This window comes from Taudactylus pleione, unplaced genomic scaffold, assembly GCF_031769625.1.
Source record: "Taudactylus pleione unplaced genomic scaffold, aTauple2 ptg000755l, whole genome shotgun sequence".
Classification (NCBI taxonomy): Eukaryota; Metazoa; Chordata; class Amphibia; order Anura; family Myobatrachidae; genus Taudactylus; species Taudactylus pleione.
In genome coordinates this window covers 2,676,604-2,697,982 of record NW_028285157.1, presented here as the reverse complement: position 1 = coordinate 2,697,982, position 21,379 = coordinate 2,676,604, and the positions used below count along the sequence as shown (strand labels likewise).

Genomic DNA, 21,379 nt, shown 5'->3' with positions numbered 1-21,379 from the left:
ACAATAACATTAATACTAACAACTCAATGACCCCTATGACTACTGCATAACCTGGGTTCTACAAAAAAATTGTTTTTCTTTGGAATCATTTGCATTCTTTGAGGGTTATTCACTAACAATGTTAAATATGCAGCAACTCATAGCACTTAACTTTGATCATTATTGTACAAGTTATAAAAAAGTTGTGATTGGTTTGATAGTAAATGGCTTCCTTGATATGCATCCAGGAACAAAACATGGCATCTTCAGGTACCATAGCAAAGTTTGGTGAGTAGGCCCCAGCAATTAAGATCCTTGTCCCTCCCTCCCCCAGTTTCTGAAAAAGTTAATGCTGGCCATGACAGAAAAGTGTCAGAACACACAATGCATCGCAGCTTGCTGTGTACGGGCCTGTGTAGCTGCAGACAAGTCAAAATGCCCATGCAGACCCCTAGTCACTGCCAAAAGTGCCTACAGTGGGCACGTCAGCATAATATTAGTTTTTTGGCATCATGTGGAAGGCCAGCGGCATGTGTGTTGTTTACCTGGGGAAGAGTTGGAATCTTGGTGCGCAATAGGAAGAAAGCAAGCTGATGGAGGAGGTGCGATGCTCTAAGCAATCTTCTGCTGGGAAACCTTTGGTCCTGGCATTCATGTGGACGTTACTTTGACACATACCACCTACATAAACATCGTTACATACCAAGTACACCCCTTCATGGTAATGCTATTCCCTGATTGCAGTGACCTCTTTCAACAGGATAATGGGCCCTACGACACTGCAAAAATTGTTCAGTAATGGTTTGAGGAACATGACAAAGAGTTCAAGGTGTTGACTTGGCCTTCAAATTCCCAAGATCTCAATCTGATGGAGCATCTGTGGGATGTGCTGGAATAACAAGTCTGAGCCTGGGAGGGACCACCTTGCAACTTATAGGATTAAAAGGATCTGCTGCTAACGTCTTGGTGCCAGATACCACAGGACACCTTAAGGTTAGAAAGGTAAATTGATTACGACATCAGCTTTCTGAATATTTTCTGGAACATAATGCCATTTTAGATTACAAATAAACAATATCATTAAAAAAACAAACAAATAAAGCCATTCTTATAAGAACTGAGTTTATTCATGTACATTGTACACATGTACTATCTGATCAGTTACACACCTTATTTTATATACTAAACAGAGCACTGAAGAGAATACTTATGGAAGTAGAAGATATTTATTATACACAATTAGAGATGAGCGAAATGTTCAAAAGTGTAATATTTTCCAAATTCCGCTTTTGGGACAGAATTTTGCACATGTCTCCAGCAGAATTTAACCTTAAGTGTTCTGCAAAGAATTCCCTGCTACTACCTCAACCACATCACAGAGCAGAACATTGTTGTCCCACTTATCAATAATGCAGAATTCACAAAACCATTTTGGCATTTTTCATAATGGCAAACTAAATAAAAAATGAAGTAAAGATTGGTTCTGCTGTGAAATACTATTTGTGCAAAATCCCTCTGCAACTCCACTCATCTCTACATACAATGAGCAGAATTTCTATATGACAACTGATACGTGGTGTGTGCTGCATAAGGAAGTGATACAACAGCATGTCAGAACACTCTTCAACAATCGCCGTGTGTCACTGCCTCAAGCTGGAGCTGTTTCTCCGTGTAACAGACCTGTTACTGTACACTACACACCGGATGTTCAGTTTCAACATATACACAAATGAATAATGTTCCCATGTTATTCAAGTTGGCCCTGCCATTTTGGAATATTGACAACAGTGGCATATTTTTCCCATGTCATGTTTACAATATTAACATTGTGTAACCTTTAATACCATCTACTACAATAAGTCCTGCTGCAAGATTTTTTTTTTTTTTTTTTTGATCTTAAAATGGCTCACTTACTATAAAACTCCACTATCAGTGGTAGGAAGCCTGTGAACAATGAAAATGATGGCAGCTGGTGTGGACTGAGTTTCCCTTAGTACATTTTCATACAGTAATTTATATTTCTACATTTATAAGTGTTTTTTTGTACTTAATTTATGTAACAAAATTGGCCCATAATTTTGTTTGCTATGTTCTTTTTTTTGTGCTATTTTTGAAGCATATATACAGTAGTTATTTGCTTGTGTGTTATCTGCTTTAAATAAGAAGAGTACTTTGAAATTATTGCTAAAGTGCCAGTTTAGTTCTAAACAGTTACCATACTGCATTAATTAATTCACTATGGCTGGATTTACGGGTAGGGAGGTGGGGCTGTGCCTTACAGTTCCTGCAGCAAAGGATGGAGAATAGTAACATTCCTCTTTCCCTTCCTATGAAAGCTTTTGGGCACTTCAAATTACAGTACAGACATCCACGTACTGCAGATATAACCATTAACTACTGGACTATGTTTAACCAAAAAGGGGAAAGAGACCAAGAAGAACAGAAAGCAAAAACAATTGTAGGATGGGTGTGCCTGTAACCTATCTGTGAGGAATATGGTCAATATCCCAACAGTCGGGATGCTGGCAGTTAAAATGCCCGTCGCCGGTATCCCGGCGGTAAGTACTGCGGTTAGGGGGGGGGAGTTAGGAGTTAGGCACTAGAGGAAGGGTTAGGCACTAAGAGAGGAGGGTTAGGTTTAGGGTGCAGGGAGGGGAAGGTTAGATTTAGACACTAGGGGGGGAGGTTAGGATCAGACACTGGGGAGGGTTATGCATAGGGTAGGGAGAGGGGGAGGGTTGGGATACTGACGGACAATTGTCGGCATGCTAATGCTGTTGGGAAGCCGGCATCAGGATTGTGACCGCCAGGATCCCGAGAGCCGGCATCCCGACCCAACCCACCTAGAGGCAGCACATTTTTGGGGGCAGGCCTGGATTTGTGGAAAAGATATGTTATCCCAATTTTCACCATTTTGTTAGTATGTTTTCTTAGAGTTTAACTAAATCTTTATTAAGTTGGGGGATCTGAAGTGCTTTGCCTGAGTATAGTAAATTGTGAATAGTGTATTCAAATTCAAGCTTGTTGCAGATAATGTATATATTGATTTGCGCAATATTTCAGGTGCACCCAGTGGCTTAGCAATAGGGGTTGAGAAAGTTGTATCTAGGTCCAGAGCAGTATTCCTGAGAACTTCCGGAATTAGCTTTCAAATTTAGCTCTAGCAATATCTCTAGTGCATCACACCCGAGACCAAATGCTTGATTGTGTTGTTATGCCAGATCATGGAAGAAGATGAGGCAACAAGTCAACGAAGTGGAGACAGGAAGACAAAAGCAGACATGCTGTACAAAATGGAGGAACATTTACCAGACAAAGTGGAGCAGACAACTAGGAAAGAGATAAAGAGAAGCGGACAGAATGTGATGCGAGGGTATACAGGAGGGTTCATAATAGAGAAAACATCCAGTATTGGAAAGAAGAAATGTAATGGAAGAGAGCTACAACACTGGGGACAGCAGCCAGAGTCTGTAAATGGCTAAAGCAGTACTTCCCAAACTTTCTTGAATCACATCACCGTAGAGCACAGGTTCTCAAACTCGGTCTTCAGGACCCCAAACAGTGCATGTTTTCCAGGTCTCCTCACAGAATCACAAGTAAAATAATTAGCTCCATCTGTGGATCTTTTAAAATATGTCAGTGAGTAATGAATACACCTGTGCACCTGCTGGGTGACATGCAAAATGTGAACTGTGTGGGGTCCTGAGGACCGAGTTTGAGAACCTCTGCCCTAGAGTATCAGCATTTGTTTCACGGCACCTTGACAAATTCTGCAAACATTATTAAATTAAGTCAATTGTGGTTATCTGTCATCCTTTGGGTCAGTTATGTGGTGGTGGACAAGGTTGAGCTTCTGTTTGCCTATCACATGGACCATAAATAATTTGATTTGGTCCTGGACCACCAACCTGTGGCGGGATGTAGTTATAATCCCGACAGTCAAGATGCCGGCGCTTAGAATGCCGGTGCTGGAATTCTTACATCTGTGACAATCCCAGCATCGGCATCCTGACCGCCAGCATCCTGATAGTTAGTACTGGGGTTAGGGGGAGGGTTAGGTAATAGGGGCAGGTTAGGTTTAGGCACAAGGGGGGGAGGGTTAGGTTTTGGCAGTGGGGAGGGAGGAGTAGGGAGAGGGGGATGATTAGGATACTAAATGACAGGTGTTGGTATCCTAAACCTGATGAGATCCCGGCGTATGGATTCTGACCGCCGGCATCCCATACCCAACACATCTGTGGCATCCCAGGGTGTCACTGCACCTAGTTTGGGAACCAGAGGTCTAAAAGCTCATACCGTAATGCAGGAGGACACTTAACAATAATGGCTACATACTCTGACTAACTGACTACAGTATTCCTCCTTCTGCATTCGTATATGAGGAGTATACCAATGAATGACTGCAAAATGAAGAGTGTGGAAGGAGAGGAAATGATCCAGATGATTACATATAGACTCAACTTCACTGCTGTGTCCAGAAGCTGCCTCAGCAAGGATAACTGATCTGCATGTAGTCTATCTGTAGCATATGTTTCTAGTATGTTTTATGGATCCATTTGAAAACTCTGCCTATAGTGCTGGTGAATATATTTTATTGTTTTTATTTTAACTACAGCATTACTATCACCACTCACAGCTATTCTGTTCATTAAACATCTGACTACACCCATTTTGATTATTGCTGGGTTTTCTTGTGCTCTTATATTACTATTCTTATTTTGCCACCCTACTGCCCCACCTCTTATTCACTACAACATTGTTGTGCTATATATCTGATATATAGTATTACTGACCATATGTTGATCAGCAATGTGCTTTTATACCAAGAGAGAGCTTGGCTCATTCTGTTTCCTTTGTGCTTCTCAATTCTTTATGTGCTATTTTAAAGCTATGTATTTTTAGGGCAGATTAGATATCGGCTGGAACTGCCCTCAGAGACTGATGAAGCATTGTATTGAGCTCTAGAAATGTGTTTAGTTGGTCTATTACATAGCACTGGCTCTCTCCCAGGCCATTAATTGCTTTAGTATGCAGGGGATCAGGTGAAGATGTGGCTGAGTATTATCCTTTATTAAGCTATGGAGCAGGCCCCATCTAAATGATATGTGCACACTGCTTCTCTTCTGCTTCCGCAGACGTTAAAATTCTATATGGCTCTAAAGTATATGGGCCGACACACAGATTATTCTAACACAACACACAGTGTTAACTAGCCCTAGCGTTAACTTAGAACTGTTAGCACACAGAAAATGACACAAAGCAACAAGCAGTTCTATTTCCAAAACCACCTAACTACAGTCACATACAATACAAGTAACCAGAAAATGAAAGTTATTTTACAGTATACAGCAATATATACAAAATGAAACGTCAAGTAGTTCACGTTATCTGAGGGACATAATTTACATTGACATATACAATTGAATATACAATATAACAATATATAATTATACATAGAATTCAGTGTATATATAGCTCTAATATTGTGACGTTCTATTGGCTTAATTATTTCAATTCTAATAGGAAAATAATCTGTTTACAGATACTAACATTTGGTACCAATCTCAAGTGGTTGAAGATGAGATGTACATTAATTGCTTCTGCCTGACTATAAAATAAAAACAATACAATGTATGCATACTTTGTAAGCTGGCAAAAATACAGACATTAGGTGAGTTTCACAAAACACTGTTGTCATGGTATTTAAACCTGAACTGGCGATGCATGCAAATATCACAAGATCAGGTTTCACCAACAAAACAGCAACACAAAATTAATTTCACAAAATGTCTACATTGCTTTGCAAAAAGACTTAGAATCAACAAAAGCACTGCAAATACTGATATTGCACAGTGTGTAAATTACATGGGCTACAACGAAATATAGAGACCCTGAGTAATAATATTTAAATCTCCTTTAAAGTGCATATGTAATCAAATAAGGAGGAAAGGAACTGGGCGTTAAACTTCATTAAGAGGCTTATTAGAACATAATTAACTGTCAATCAATGTTATTTTCTGTCATGTGAAGATTTTACTATATTATTCTAATTAATTAGTCATTTATTATCACAGCACAACAAGCAGTTTTAAGTTAACCCAATAATTTGGTCTGAAATTGTACAGTAATTGGTCAGCCAAACAAACAAATTTTATCATAGAAAATAAAAAAATATTCACCTTTGTGGAAGTAAACTGGAAACAAAGAATTACTAGATCATGCGATTTAGCCCTCCAGGTGAATGGATATTTAAATTTTGAATTCAAATATCCCCACTATGTACTAACTGTAACTCGCAGGGACAGTAGTAGCGCTAACCGCTGTCCCTTTGAGCTACGTTCCCAGCATATTGGAGGAGAAGTTCATATTTGTGAAAGACTCCTCCAGGGGAATTTGACACTGCGCATCCGCACAATATCAGATTCAGTAGCCGTCCAGAGGTGGGAGAGGGATCGGAAGGTCCCTCTCCTGTGAGATTGCTTCCATAGGATTAAAGTGGTTTATGTCATCTAAGCATTGACGTAAACCTATGAGGCCAAACTACGAAAAACTTTGCTCTTCCGAATTTGGTACATACTTCACAAAATTATGCAGAAACTAAAGTTTCTACAGAATTTTATGAAAATAGATGCTTGATAAATAGGCCCCTTGATCTTAAAGAGATATCATGTGGTTTCGGACCGCATGAACCAAAATATGACCACAACTCTCACTCCAGTAGAACAGAAATCATCTTGTGTCATATATCATAAGTAAAAACTATTATAGGATAAGAAAATTGTTATGTCAAGGCTCATTTGATATTATTATACTTTAGCTTCTTTTAATTTTTTCACAAGCCCATAAGTGCTGGTAAACATGCCACTTTAGATATGACGATGCAAGGACAATTTGTAAATTTACAGACTGCACTGTTCCTATGACAACGCTGAAGCAAGAAATTGACTGTACTTTTATGATTCAGGACCTGTAAAAATGGACCATATAAAGATATTATTTAAGTTAAAATATTAATTGTGCAACTTGGAAAAAATGAATTATCTTTAAATGTTCAATAAATGTAAAATACAAGTTGACTTATATAAAGCAGCTACTAATACCAGTCACATACCACATTTTACAACATACTTGATAATGACCATATGGGTCTGAGCTACATTATTATTAGACATCACACCCATTTTTAGGGCATCACAGTACGTAATCAGACCAAAGCACTATATCGCTGTTAACATTAAATGTGTGTGGCCAGTATAAACCTAAAAACCTACTTTTGCAGAAAGTGTCTGAAAACAGAGAGCAATAATCAAATTGCATAACAAATCTAATGTCATGCATCTCAAATTGTAGGTATGGGAACAAGCACACATATATTAATATATAATTGTAACAAAGGGGGCCAAATAAGAACTTGTTTGGTGCCCCTTTGGAATAATTGTATATGTTGCCTGCCTGGCTCCTCAGCTGGCAAGGGATCAGAAAGGGGAGCAGCCAAGTCTTTAAAGATTTTACAGTTTTTATAACTGTCAGAATTTGATTATATTAGTGCTAGAGAAAGGTTTGCTTTGAATATATATATATATATATATATATATATATATATATAATAAATTCCCATACGTGACAAGACCTGAGATATGCACACATATTATGTTATTAGTAACTGTTTTGTATGAGGCAAAATGTGTTTCAGAATTAGTGTCCCTTTACATTGAGACACATTGCATAGAAAAAATATAATTTGTAAAAGTGAACAAATATATTGTATAATCTAAACACATTTATAGCTAAATCACTAGGAGAGGACTATTGTGATACATAGTGATTTGTGCAGCCTGCTGGACACTGAAAACAACAATTACTTACTGCATAGGAAACCAGTGCAACACATTTTTCTATTTTTAAAAGTGCTTTAGCTATGTGCACACAGGCACTTTTTATCTGCTTATATATTATATAGATAAAAAGTTTATATTTTTTTCCCATTATATCATATTTTATTATTTATGTTAAAAAGGTTTCTTAAATATGTTTTTATACGATTCTTTCAGACTAAACACATTTTCTATGCCTGTTTTTCCTCTTCCTGTTCCCATTAACTCAATAAAAAAATAAAAACAGAAAATGTAGGGTATAAACTGCAGCTTTTTAACAAAATTAAAAGAAGTGATAGGAAAAACTGATTAGAAAATGTCCACGTGCATTAACAACCCATAGGCCTCCATTGACTGCAGTCTTGTTATACCTTTCCCCCATGAAAGACAGAAAAGCAATCCATCTGTGTACACAGGCCCTAACCCTTACTTTTATCTCACTGCTATGACTGCTTAGCATAGTAATGGCTACAATAAAGTGGACATACATTATCTTTCTCTTATAGCTTCATATTTTTTCTATGTAAATTAATATGTTCAGCAATAATTTATTCAGTCTCATAGTTTGTACATACAGTAGGTTATGCTAATAAACCACCTTTGTTGTGTTGTTATTACTCGTACTTTTATGTGTGTTAAACACTTGCAAATATTTAAAATATTTCAACAAGGGAAAAGCATAAAACAGTTGATAAAGTATACATGTTTTAAAACAATTATGCAGTACTATACACCAAGAAGCTTTTCTCTTCTAAGCATGAACATACATAGTGGGAGGATGAATAAACTCACAAAGCAGAAGCAAGCCGCCTGATGTCCATGATTGGAGGACCACTGTGGCACGATGACCTTTCTGATATGCCAAAGACAAGACAAGTCGTGCTATGGTAGAACATCTCTTTCTTCTCGTTAGACAAAAGTTCCATTGTTTTTATTAATCGTTTGCTGCAAGCTGTTTTGGAAAGGGCTTTTAATTGCAAAACATAAAGTTAATTGCATTTGACAGTGTTGTGAGATAATCCAGAGGGCAAGATCAAAGTTCTGACTCGGGAGTGATTGCCATTACATAGCCACTCCCATACTGCCCATTTGCTGATCCACCCAAATCCAAAGGAGAAGCATTTTCAGGACCGAGATATGGACGATGAGATGGCATTGGAGATGGGGTCTCACTAGGCACTTTGCTCAGGATAAAGCGTGTTTCATCATTATCTTCCAAGTTGGACATATCCTTCATCATACGACCTTTCTTGTATGACACGGATAGTCTATTGGAGCCATCCGGTAATAGTTGCAATTGAGAAAGAATCAAGATTACTGGCACTGGAAGGATTGCTAATATTATCAGACAAATAAGCAATGACAGAGCCCACGGAGGATACAGCAGAAATTGTTCTGCAGCCTGAAACAGAATAAAGGGTATAGTGATTAAAGTATATGAATGTTTCCATCAGGAAGCACTACATCAAATACATATACTGTACAGCCATAATCCAGGCCTAGCGCTCTATCACACACACCTACTCAGCATCCATAATCCAGACCTAGCGCTCTATCACACACATCCACTCTGTCCTTTTATATTTGTATAGGGAGTATTTGTGTTGCTCCCCAGGTGTGTGTAGTGCAGCAGGTAGCTTGGTTTACTGCGCAAGAATTGTACTCACCCAATTTTTCTACAATATACTGTACAGAAAAACGGATAATGGTACAAAAAGTAAGCCTTGTAACCATGCTTTAATTTTTGCAGTACAAACAGGTTTGAGAGGAAAACTAGCATTAATTAGTGGTCACATAGAACCCATACCTAGAGGTTCTACAAAAAATTATAGGCAATTCCCACCAAAGTTCTATAATGACATCAGGCTATTTTTCCTAAGATGTACAACCTCTGCACTTGGTGCATGTATGTTTAGTAAGGAATTTAGAGCCTGATTCAGCAGTGCACTAGCTGATCGCAGATTCCCAAATGGAATCTACGCATGCGCAGGACTCATACTGTGCATATGCAGTACGGGTCTGCGATCCCGCACGCAGTATGGTAGCCATTGACAGTCTGCTGCCATTTCTGGGCAGTGATGACCTCTGTTTCTCAAAATGGAGGCGTTTCGCTGCCACTGGGGAGGAGTGAAGAAGCCCAGATCTCTGTAAGTTGACAGAGAATTTCTGGCCTCTTTTGTGCATCTGTGGTATCGCAGATGAACCATTGCTGCGTCCTAGGATGCAGCTCGGATCAGTAATGGATGCAGGAGGCATAACACCTCCTGCTACATTACCATATTAGTGCTATCACAACTGCTGCCATGTTAGCAGCTGCAATAGCATCTCAGTCCTCTGCTGAATCAGGCCCTTAGACTGTAAGCTCCAATGTGGCAGATAATGATGTGACATTCTCTGTAAAGAGCTATGTAATGTGTTGTCACTTTATACGTACAGGGTAAAAATGATAAAACCGATGGAAAGGTACCAACAACGTCGTAGCATAACCAAAAGCATAAAATCCAAGGTACCTTCTCCGGCAAATTATCTAAAGAAAGAAGTGTCATTCACATATCTACACTACTAACTAAAATGGTCAAACCTGGTGACAAGATGATTCCACAAGTGTGACCGACCTGCATTCAGCAAGGAATGCCCTGATCTCTTCAGCATCAAAACATATATGCACTTCCCATAGAAGGCAGTGTCAGTGAGGAGTGCAAAAATGTTCATCTTTAGATACTGAATTGTATCCGGTGTCTGCGATATTAGCATATTTTCATATATCATCTGTGTATAAAATTGCAGCACGACGGCAATAGCGCACTTCTCTGAATAAGACCCCAAATCCTCCCCAGCCAAGGAGATAATACTCAAAGGGGTATATTTATTAAAGGTCGATTTTAATTGAGTAAATGTGTGATTGAGCCCCTGAAACACAACATCGATGTTGATCAATTTAAATAAATTTTCATTGATATTAAACTGATCAAATTCGATTTAAATAGACCTTTAGTAAATATACCCCTAAGAGAAAGTTTCAGCTTGGTCAGTATGGTTCACTGCAAGATCTAAAGTTTTTAAACGCACACTGTGGGTGTGGTTGGATATAACTTAGTCAGTGCCAGATGTGCAGTTAATGGCTGCGATTGGACTGGATGCAGGGTGGAAAGGATCAGCTGCAAAGCTGACTTTGCTATGGGAGGATACTGAGCTTAGGATCTGATTCAGACCCGCTCACTAGGATGCGTTCGCTCGTAGCTGGCCGATCACATTGTGCACATGCGCGAACCAGTGCGAGAGATGGGGAAGCGTTTGCTTGCTGCGCATAGACAGCCCAGCAGAGTGAGTGTCAGGAGAAGCCATTTGTGGGTGGTGACATGGGCTGGCCATTAAAAACGGGGGAGTGGAGGTGCGAACGCAGGCGTGCCTGAGCGTCTCACCACCGTTTTCAGAGGCGTGTATAATTACCAGGCAGCGTCAAAGTACACGCCACATGGTTGAATTTCAAACTGAAGTGCTTGCAGTGCTTGCGGTGCGGTATAGTCAACCACAAGCGCTGCGTTCGCTTCTGATGGTCCTTGATGTACCGATGGTTACATACACTTCCTGGAGATATAGGCCCTCATTCAGAGCCGCTCGTTAGCGGCAGTACGCTCGTTCCGAGCGATGTTTGCTCATCTGCGCATGCGTACGGTTTTTAGTACGCATGCGCGAACCAGTCAGTGCGGCCGAAAATCGTTTGTACGCTATATAGCGAGTGCCTGCTATTTTGAGTGACAGAATGAGGCGTATGTGGGTGGTAACAGGGGAAGGTGCTTGAAAATGGGGAGTGGAGATCCGAACGCAGGCGTGCTTAAAGGTCAAAACGGGCGTATTATGGGTGTGCATAATTAATACAGCAGCGTCATTGACCACGTCACTGGGTTATTTTATAGCCAGAACTGCTCGCAAATTTGTGGTAGCAAACACCAACCACAAGAATAGCGAGCAGTTCATACGCTGGTCGATGTACTCGATTAATCTAATAAATAGCGGACATGACGTATGGTGCGAGTGGCCAGGGGGCGTTTTTAACAAATAAACGAGCGTATGTTTTGCTCGCTCGTTCAGACTTAGAGGTGTGAACAGACTGCAATTTGCGAACGGATCATTTGAATAGCCACCCCTTGTTTTTGAACGAACGACCGCAAATAGCGAACGGCTCTGAATCAGGCCCATTGTGCGCAAGTGGGCATCTTTAGACTGGCTGGTGGGCGTCTGCATACACAAAGCGATCGCACGCCAAGATATAGTGGGCCTACTAATGCCTTGCCATACGATCGCCTACTTTGCCGTTATTTAGCTGAATTTGCATAAGCATCCAGCGAGCGTATGAATCTAGCGGGCGGGTCTGATTTAGGTCCCTAGTCCCTACCTAGTAGGTAGCACGGCTCAGCAGTCAGGATCAGAGTGACTGAGACAGAAGCCGGTGAGTAATAGGAGTATGTGTAATTTTCAGTGTGGAGAGTTTTTATACAATGAAAGGGTTCATCATGTTCATGGGACAATGCGTAAGTCAGGCCTACGGCAGACTAGCTGCTGTACCCGGCTATATCAGAGGAGACATAGGGCCTGATTCAGAGTTGTATGCTAATGTCACAGCTGCTGGGAATGTGTACGCAGATGCTATGTGAAAATATGTAAATATCACAGATGCCAGGAGATGTACTGAGCCGGCTACCAGCGGCTTTGCAAAGGCAAGCATCTGCATACAAAGATGCAGCATCGGTCACAGATCATTTGAGTATCCCAGTCCTGAGTGAGCCCATGGTCCTGCACAATGGTGTGGGAACTAAGACGCCGGAGCCATACTTCTTGTGTACAGGATCACCAAAATGGCTGTAACACACCTGCGTTCTACCCGTTACTTCCTCCAAATGCTCCCTGTCAATCACACTGTGAATAAAAAGTTTCTGCGTACTACAGGACTACGGTAATGTTCCTTGATGCATGCGCAGTGCAATTTAGACACATTCGCGGTTTACTGATAATCGCTCAAATCCATAAACATAGGCAATGCATACAACTCTGAATCAGGCCCTTAGTGGAATCCAGAGCAGATTGCGGTGAGTGGCTGCACCCGTCCGCTCCACCGGCCAATTCACTGGCTCCATATTTACCTCAGTGGTAACTTTATCTACAGTGTCCCAGATCCACCCCAGAGACATTTGCCAGCTGTGCCTGATGCCGGCTGCCATGTGTGACTGCACTCTTGTATTCCTCAGCCACTACCTGTTTTACATCTAACACAGCAGCAGCAAATTTCAAGTGATCTGGGCACTATAGAGGCATATTTGCAGGGCACATTATTTGCACTACGCCTACAAGAATTAGACTCTTTAGGTTGGTTTATAACTATTGGTCACAAATATACTGTATATACTGACTGTTCCCTCAGCGCTGAGTGACTCGGTTTATTGTATTGCCATCACATTTTGCTACAGTATTTATATGATTTATACATTTGCAGAACATTTTTAATATCCTTGACACAGTATATTTTTTTTGTAAGAACATATACATTCCTTACTAAGCTATTTTCATTCTGATACAGGCTTGTAAAATTACTAATACTGTGCATATTAATATAATATATCACTATAGCGCTTTGTTTAATCAGATCATATTAGCAATTTCCTTTTTGTTGATACATTGTTATATTTATGTCTACATAGTTTTCTTTTAATGTTTTTATTGTTGTCTAATAAATTGTCATTTGTGATACATGATTATGGATTGGAATATAAAGTTATTATATTCTATTTTTTTTTTTTTTGTGTTTATTTACCTATTTTAGAGTATTGGTGGACCCCTAAGTCTAGCAGCCGCTTCGTTCCATGTAGTGCTGTTCAGTGGGCGTCTTTTCTTTATTCTTGACTATAGCATCAGCAACCACCAACCACAGTACAAAGCTGGTGTGGCAGGATTCCAGAGTTGTGCTCAGTGTGAGTGATTTGCAGTCCCATGGCCAGCTACTTGGAAAGACCTAGCCCGACTAACAAACTGTTATTTATTCAGCTTTTTTTAAATTCACAGCAACAATCCAGCATGGAAGTATAACCATGGGTTCATGCTGAGTTGGCACACAACCGTATAAGTAGCATATAAATATATATATTACATGAGCAAGACAAAGACTGTTCATACTGTACATCCATGTGCAGATGTGACACTTGTGCCTGCTTATGCTTTGAGATACAGAACAGGGAAGATGCATGAAAATGCAGTCCGCATAATTGTGAACTGACCCACACGGAGACGCAGATATGTCTGTCAGTAGCTGTATCATTTGCAGGTGCCAGAGGGATGGTGCCAATACACACTAATGATGATGATGAAGGTCGCCAGCACTTGCTGGTCACATCTGATTGGTTGATTGTGGATTGACCATCTGAAGGTTTATACATTGCTTATGTCTACAGTATATGACTGTGTAGGCATATGTGTGAGTATGTTATTTGCTACTTTCATTCGCAAATGAGAAGGAAGCGCATACCTTATAAAGAGCCTTTTTATTTAAAGGAAACCTAATAGTGAATAATTTTTCCCTATCTAATGTTAAAATAACTTTTCTTGTACTTATGACCTAGTTGGCTGTATCTGGTCAGTGACGTGCAGTGAGGTAAATGGCTGGAGAGGCACTTGCTAGTATCAGAGCCAGATTTACAGATACATATATGAACCTGAGGGTTCATGTGGGCATTATACAAAGGTGCAGCAGTATATAGTGCTGGAAAGTTGATGAGTTTTGATCAGGGATGTGCAGAAAAGGTAGACAGGGGAGGCAGTGCCTCACCTGCCATACACTTTTTATTTCAGAGTTTTGACTATAAAAATGATTAAATACAAAGAATATGAGATATGGTAAGAACTTACCCTTGTTATCTCTATTTCTACGAAGTCCATAGGGTTCCACAGGATACCTTGGGGTATAGGCGATGGCGGAAGACATCCAGGCACCACAGAGTTAAATTTTCAGCCTCCCAGGATGCACTGGGGTCCCTCTCCTATACCCAGCCCCCGAGCCTCAGGCCACTCAGTTTCGTAACAAGCCATAGGCCGGAGCAGGAGCAAAAAAGAGAGAGAAGACAGTCTGGAACACACAAGAATCACATTCTCACCAGAAGGAGACGGAGAAACCGGTGACCAGATCAAAGCCCATCTGCAGTACAGGTGCGACAGTCCTGTGGAACCCTATGGACTTCGTAGAAATAGAGATAACAAGGGTAAGTTCTTACCATATCTCATATTTTCTACTTCAGGGTCCATAGGGTATCCACAGGATACCTTGGGGATGTCCCAAAGCAGTATCCTTTAAGGGTGGGGACGCTCCTGTGCTGTAAGGAGAATCCGCCGCCGAAAGGAAGCATCCTGAGAGGCGAAGGTATAAAAAGCATAATACCTTACAAAAATATGGACAGATGACCACGTGGCTGCCAATCACCGCTGAGGCGCCACGTCGAGCTGCCCACGAAGGACCCACAGACCTAGTGGAAGAGCTTTAATAGAGGATGGAACAGGAAGACCTGTGAATCCATCCTGCCAAAGTTAGCGTAGTGGCAGGCCAACCCTTTTTATGGAAACCAGAAAGGACAAAACCGAGAGTCTGATTTCCTAAATGGACTGGTACGGTCAACTTAAATTCTTAGCGCCCGTACCACAGTCAAATAGGCCTCACCAGCAGACAGGACTGGGGAAGTAAAGGCAAGCACTGCCCTGTTCCTAGGAAAGATGAGAAAAAGGGAGGTCTACATGACAGAGCCTCCCTTTCTGAGATCCTACTGGCCAAATTAAGAGCCAGAAGGAATACAGTTCTAGCCGTAAGCCATTTGAAATCCACTGAGCCCAGTGGATCAAATGGCGGTCCTCAGAGAGCCCTAAGGACCACAGCCAAATCCCAAGGAGCCAAAGGGATGCTGAATATAACGTACACCCTGCACAAAGGTGCGGACATCAGGAACAGTAGCAATCCTACACTGAAACCATACTAACAGGGCAGAAACCTGCACCTTCAGGTAAGCAAGGCGAAGACCGTTATCTAAGCCCACCTGTAGGAAAGCCAACCTCTGGATATCCGGAATACCCGAGGAGCCTAGCCTCTAGGGCGACACAACTGAAAGAAAGTATACCATACCTAATGGTAAATTCTTGCAGATAAAAACTTCCGAGCTCTTAGCATGGACAGAGCCCCTGTTAACTATAGAGCTGGAAAAAACTCCTAGACCTTAAGAGGGCAGTCTCCACCGCCACAGCGTCAAGGACAGACAACCCAGGTCTGGTTATCAGCCAGGATCCTGAGACAACAGGTCCGGGCGTAGAGGCAACAGCTTCGGAGTGTTAACTGAGAGGCTCCGAAGATCTGAGTAATAGTGCCATCTGGCCTACGCTGGAGCTATAAGCAGGAGCGTGCCTCCTTCTTGCTATTACTGGAGGAAGAAGGGATAACGGAGGGACGAGGTACACAACTTGGAAGGTCCACTGGACCTACCTACGTCTATCAGAAGAGTCTCATCTCTGAAAGGCTCCACTTGTTCACCAGAAGATTGAACACCTCCTGATAAAGAGGACATTTCCCTGAATGCACGTCTTGACGGCTGAGAAAGCCTGCTTTCCATCTGAGGATTCCTGAATGAACACTGCCGATGACGGCAGGGATATAGCCTTCCACCCAAGCCAGAATTCGGGACACCACTGTTAGTGTCGCCTGACTTCGGGAACCTCCTAGGTGGTTTACATAAGCCATCATGATGGCGTTGTCAGACTGTACCTGCACGGTATTTCCTTGGTGGACCTGTCCTGCATGCTGGAGAACCTTGAATACTGCTCAGAGTTCTCAGATGTTTATGGGAAGCGCAAAAACTACTGGTGTCCACCTGCCCTGGAACAAGTGTGGACCCGTCACTGCTTCCCAGCCACGGATACTGGCGTCCGTCGTCAGAAGGACCCTGTCCGCAATCCCAAAGGGGGTGCCCCTTGTTTAGGTGAGCTTTCTGCAGCCACCAGGCCAGAGAGAGACAAACCTCCGGGGAAAGCCTATTGACTTTATCCTATGGGACAACCCATCCCATCCGTAGAGGATCAAGTTCTTTAGAGTGAAGCTGGGTACTCTCCACCATGTCGAACAGCGACATCCTGGAACCCAGGAACCACATTGCCAAGTGAATAGACACTCGGCGACTCTGCAGGCAACTGCGTACCTTTGCCTGTAATGCAGAGATCTTTTCCTCAATCACAAAGATCCTCAGATGTTGGGATATGGAGCATCCTCTGTGAAGAATCAGAGAGGACCATTTCCAGTTTATCAGTCAGCCCTAACGTAGCAACACAGATATTGTCCGTTGCATATGGCACTGAAGTATCTCTGGAGACCGTGGTAATAACAGGAGGTCACTTGGATAGGGTAACAAGCGGACCCCCTGCATCCGCAGATGGGCTGCCATAACTACCATGACCCTGGTAAACCGTGAGGCGCGGAGGCCAGACCAAGGGGCAATGCCAGAAACTGGAAATGTTTATCGACCACTGCAAACCTGAGGAAAACACTGGTGTGCTAAGAAAAGAGGGATATTCAGGTAGTCACCCTGAATATATCCAACGACACCACAAAATTCCCAGGCTCCATTGAATGATGGAATGCAGGATCCCCCTCCCGAACCGAGGAACCCTTAAGAATTTGTTGAAGGATTCGAGGTTGAGAATGTCCTGGTAAGACCCATTGGGTGTCTGTACCAGAAAGAGGATGGAGTAATACCTCGTTCCCCTTTGGGGCAACGGAATAGGTACTATAACTCCTGCCTGGAGCATAGAGTGTAACACCCTCAAAAATTACAGGGCCTTGTCTTGAATTGACAGAAGACCTGTAACGAAAAACCGTCTGGGAGGCTTTTACCGGGAGGAGAGGACATACCTTCAAGAAAATACTTCTCTTACCCCGAGAGGAGGCCCGTCCCGTGAGGCTGAAGGCTTATAGTCCAACTTGGGAGTAGGACGTCTTGTACTCCAAGCCTGTTCTTATGGCTGAGCAGATTTTCTGGCTACTGACTGTCTTGGAAAGCTGTATTTTAGACTTACCCTGGCCTCACAGGGCCGAAAAGACAAAGCCCCAGACCCTGATGGGACTGTAGCCGTTGGCAGACACGCAGATGTAGCTGCTGCCTGCAGGGCCACAATTGCGTCCAGACGAGGGCCAAACAGGACTTGTCCCGTAAAAGGCAAAGCATTCCAAATGGAATCTGCGTCCGCTTTCCAAGAGCGCAACCACAGGGAGCGGCAAGCCGCTACTGTTGCCGAGGAGATTCTGGAAAGGAGTAGGCTATATGTAAGACCGTCTCATTATGAACGTGGCAAAGTCTCTGAGAATTTGCCACTATCCACCTGCTCTGCTGAAGAGTCAGTGTGCAGAGATCCAGTTACCTACTCAGTGTTCCATGGCTCTGGCCCCCCAGCACACGGCCATAGCCGGCCTGGAAGCCCCTCCAGCAAGGGAATATTGGATTTTAGATATATTTGCACCTTGCAATCTGGAACCTCCTTCAAAGAGGACCTGGAGGGCAAGGGCAACGTAGCACTCCTCACTAGGCGTGTAACATGAGAATCTACCCGTAAAGGTAACTCCCATTCGGAAATGTAATTATCCGCAAAAGGGGTATGCAAAAGGTCAACCGTTTTTGAGGCTGGAACCGCTTACCCGGAATTTCCACGCCTCCTCTAAATGATCCACCTGACCAGATAGAGGAATTACAGTGGCAACACCCTTATCCTTAAAGAAGGCATATCTGGATTTAGTCACGGGGGATATGTAATAACCAAAGCCGCACGGACTGCCCGTAGAAGGCCAGGTATATAGACTTTAGACCCAGACTACACCTCCTTTGCACTAAGGGGCTCGTGTCTGAAAAAGTCAATAATGTCACCGTCATCAGACGTCATGTCTTTACCCGTCTGAGACCCGAAAGGCCGTTTAGAAGGCCGAAATGGTGACTCCCCCTGTAAAATGTCCATCAGGTGCTATACCATTTGGACAATAAATTCACCCACACAGGCTCCTGTGAGACCTGGGGGGGCGAAAAACAGGATACACTGGGGTACCATCAACTGTCGAGGGACCCCTGCATGTGATGAGACCACCACAGGCTGCGATAACCCCTATGGGGAAACGCAGGGGGCGTTGCCCCAAAGGCTGTAAGCATCTTAGCCAGCCGAGGGCGGTCCCCTTTTTTGTGCAGGCACAGTGACAGAAATGGGGCGTGATATATAATACAACATGCCCTCCATAAACCCTCAGCGTCTACATATCCCTCCGCTAACTGCACATGATATCAGTACATTATAGCTGGAAGAGGATATCCTCGTTCACTTTCCGACATGAGGAGTGTGAACGGAGCATATGTGACCTCCCACACAGAAAAACCACGTTTACTGTGAGGTAATAAACACCCTGCAACACCGCACCGCAAGGGCTGTAGCAGAAGAACAGGGATAGGAAAAGGCTGACAGTCAGAAATGAAAGTACAGGCAAACAGCGCTAGCATTTAAGTCACATACAATGCACAGATAACATCCTGCATTAAAAGCACTGCAATCAACTACACAGACCAGAGCCTGGTAGGAAACAGTGCTGCATACACTGACCTTAATTGAGGAGAGGTATGCGGGGGACCCGGACCGCAATGGCATCTGTATCAGCTTCCAGCAGCGTTTGCCATCCCCAGCATATGTAGTGAGAAAATGGCCACCGAGGAGCAGAGAGAAGGTAGGGCCCGGGGGAGGAGCTCTGACACAGCCCGCTCAGACCGCTGTGGAATGGCACTGTGCAGCGGGGGAGACGCCGGCTGTGAGACAGGGAAGGCGTTCTCCCCTGGCGTGCTATTAACCCCTGGGACGCCGCGCTGTACCGCACATGCTGCGGCCCGCTGTCCCTGGTGGTCTAGTGGAAGGCGCAGGATCAGTACCTGGCCCCACGCGCAGCCGGTCCCCAGGGAGCCCCCTGCCTGGGGACCAAACAGGACTGTGTTACCGGCGGGTGCCCACCGCGGGACCCCGCCGCTTACCTTGTTCCCCGTGCATCCGGCCACAGTCCAGGTAGCCGGGGATCACCGCTAGCTGTGACCCCAGCTACCTACCAGCATCCCCGGATCGGTACCGGCGTTCTGGTACCGGCGGGGTGTAGGAGTGACAGCATGGACGTCAATACTGACTGTCCTATGCTGGAGCACTCTAGTTGTGCAGCCACAGCTGCGAAGAAATATTCAGGGGCCTTAAAAAGACCCCCCTCTGTACGGTGCGACTGGTCCGGCCAGGCACCTACGAAAACTGAGTGGCCTGAGGCTCGGGGGCGGGGTATAGGAGAGGGACCCCAGTGCATCCTGGGAGGCTGAAAATTTAACTCTGTGGTGCCTGGATGTCTGCCGCCATCGCCTATACCCCAAGGTATCCTGTGGATACCCTATGGACCCTGAAGTAGAAAAGATATTTATAATATTTTCTTTCTATTTTTCTAACCTGCCTTACCTGTCCGCACATCACTGTATCTGGGAAAAACTGAGAATGATGAAAACCTGGCACATACTGTATGCTACTGGTGCAGAGCTGGATACATCTTCAGATACCTTCTATTCATATATGAACTTAAATATGATTTTATAGCTATTTTACATGCATGTGTGACCATATCAGCATGAGCCTTATTCTGGTGTGATGTGACAACTCAGGCAGGGTTCAGGTAATAAAGAGCCAAGGCGCATATTTGCCACCTGCGATAAGACTGCTGCAGCATTTCATTTGAAGATCCACAGGTTTCAATATGACATTCAAAGCAAAGCATGTGCCAGGCATAGAAACATAACTGCAGTCACCTTGTCACACCTCTAATGGTAAGAATTCTGGCTAGCCACATACAACCTACAGGAGGTGGAACCAACATTTCCAAACCTTATTTTACAGATCATCAAGCGGTTATAAATTCCTCTGGCAAAATTTTCTAGCTTCATCTACTTGACTGGCCTACGTATCAGCTTGGAACGATAAATATGAAAAAGCACATAAGATGCAACCTCCCGATCCTGGCCATTGCACGAGCGTTATAAGCCATTTATCGAACACTCCTGCAACAGTCCTGCATACACACCTTAAGAACCATCAATAGATTTATTAGTTACACAAATTACATATCCAAAACAAATCAGTAGATTAGGGGGGACTCTGAGTCATTTTTCTATCGCAAAGAGACTTGGTCATATGCTTAATGAGGTTGCAGTGAGTAGAATGAAAGGGAACGCAGCATTTGTAACACATTCTGTCAACCTCCGCTGCTCAAGTTCCTATTCAATGTGGTTTTTTAAAAAGTATATGTTGTTTGCTATCACTCTAGGGGAGAGAGGCAGACTTCTTGTACTGGGGAGCATGCACAGCACACTTCTACTGGAGCAATTATAGTATACAAGAAAGTGCTTGGCAATAAGCACTGCAGTCAGTCACAGCATGTACCTCTGGAGCGACACAAAAGG

The 21,379-nt window shown here is 43.1% G+C and overlaps 1 protein-coding gene across 1 annotated transcript in view; it reads right to left on the bottom strand.

Annotated features, from left to right (window-relative positions):
• Positions 1-7,705: 7,705 nt before the first annotated feature.
• SLC6A17 (solute carrier family 6 member 17) overlaps positions 7,706-21,379 on the bottom strand; it is a 116,920-nt gene continuing 103,246 nt past the window's right edge. Inside the window, exon 12 of the mRNA XM_088457312.1 lies at positions 7,706-9,255. Within this exon, the coding sequence (XP_088313438.1) occupies positions 8,887-9,255 (369 nt within the window). The 3' untranslated portion in view covers positions 7,706-8,886. The remainder of the gene's footprint in view (positions 9,256-21,379) is intronic.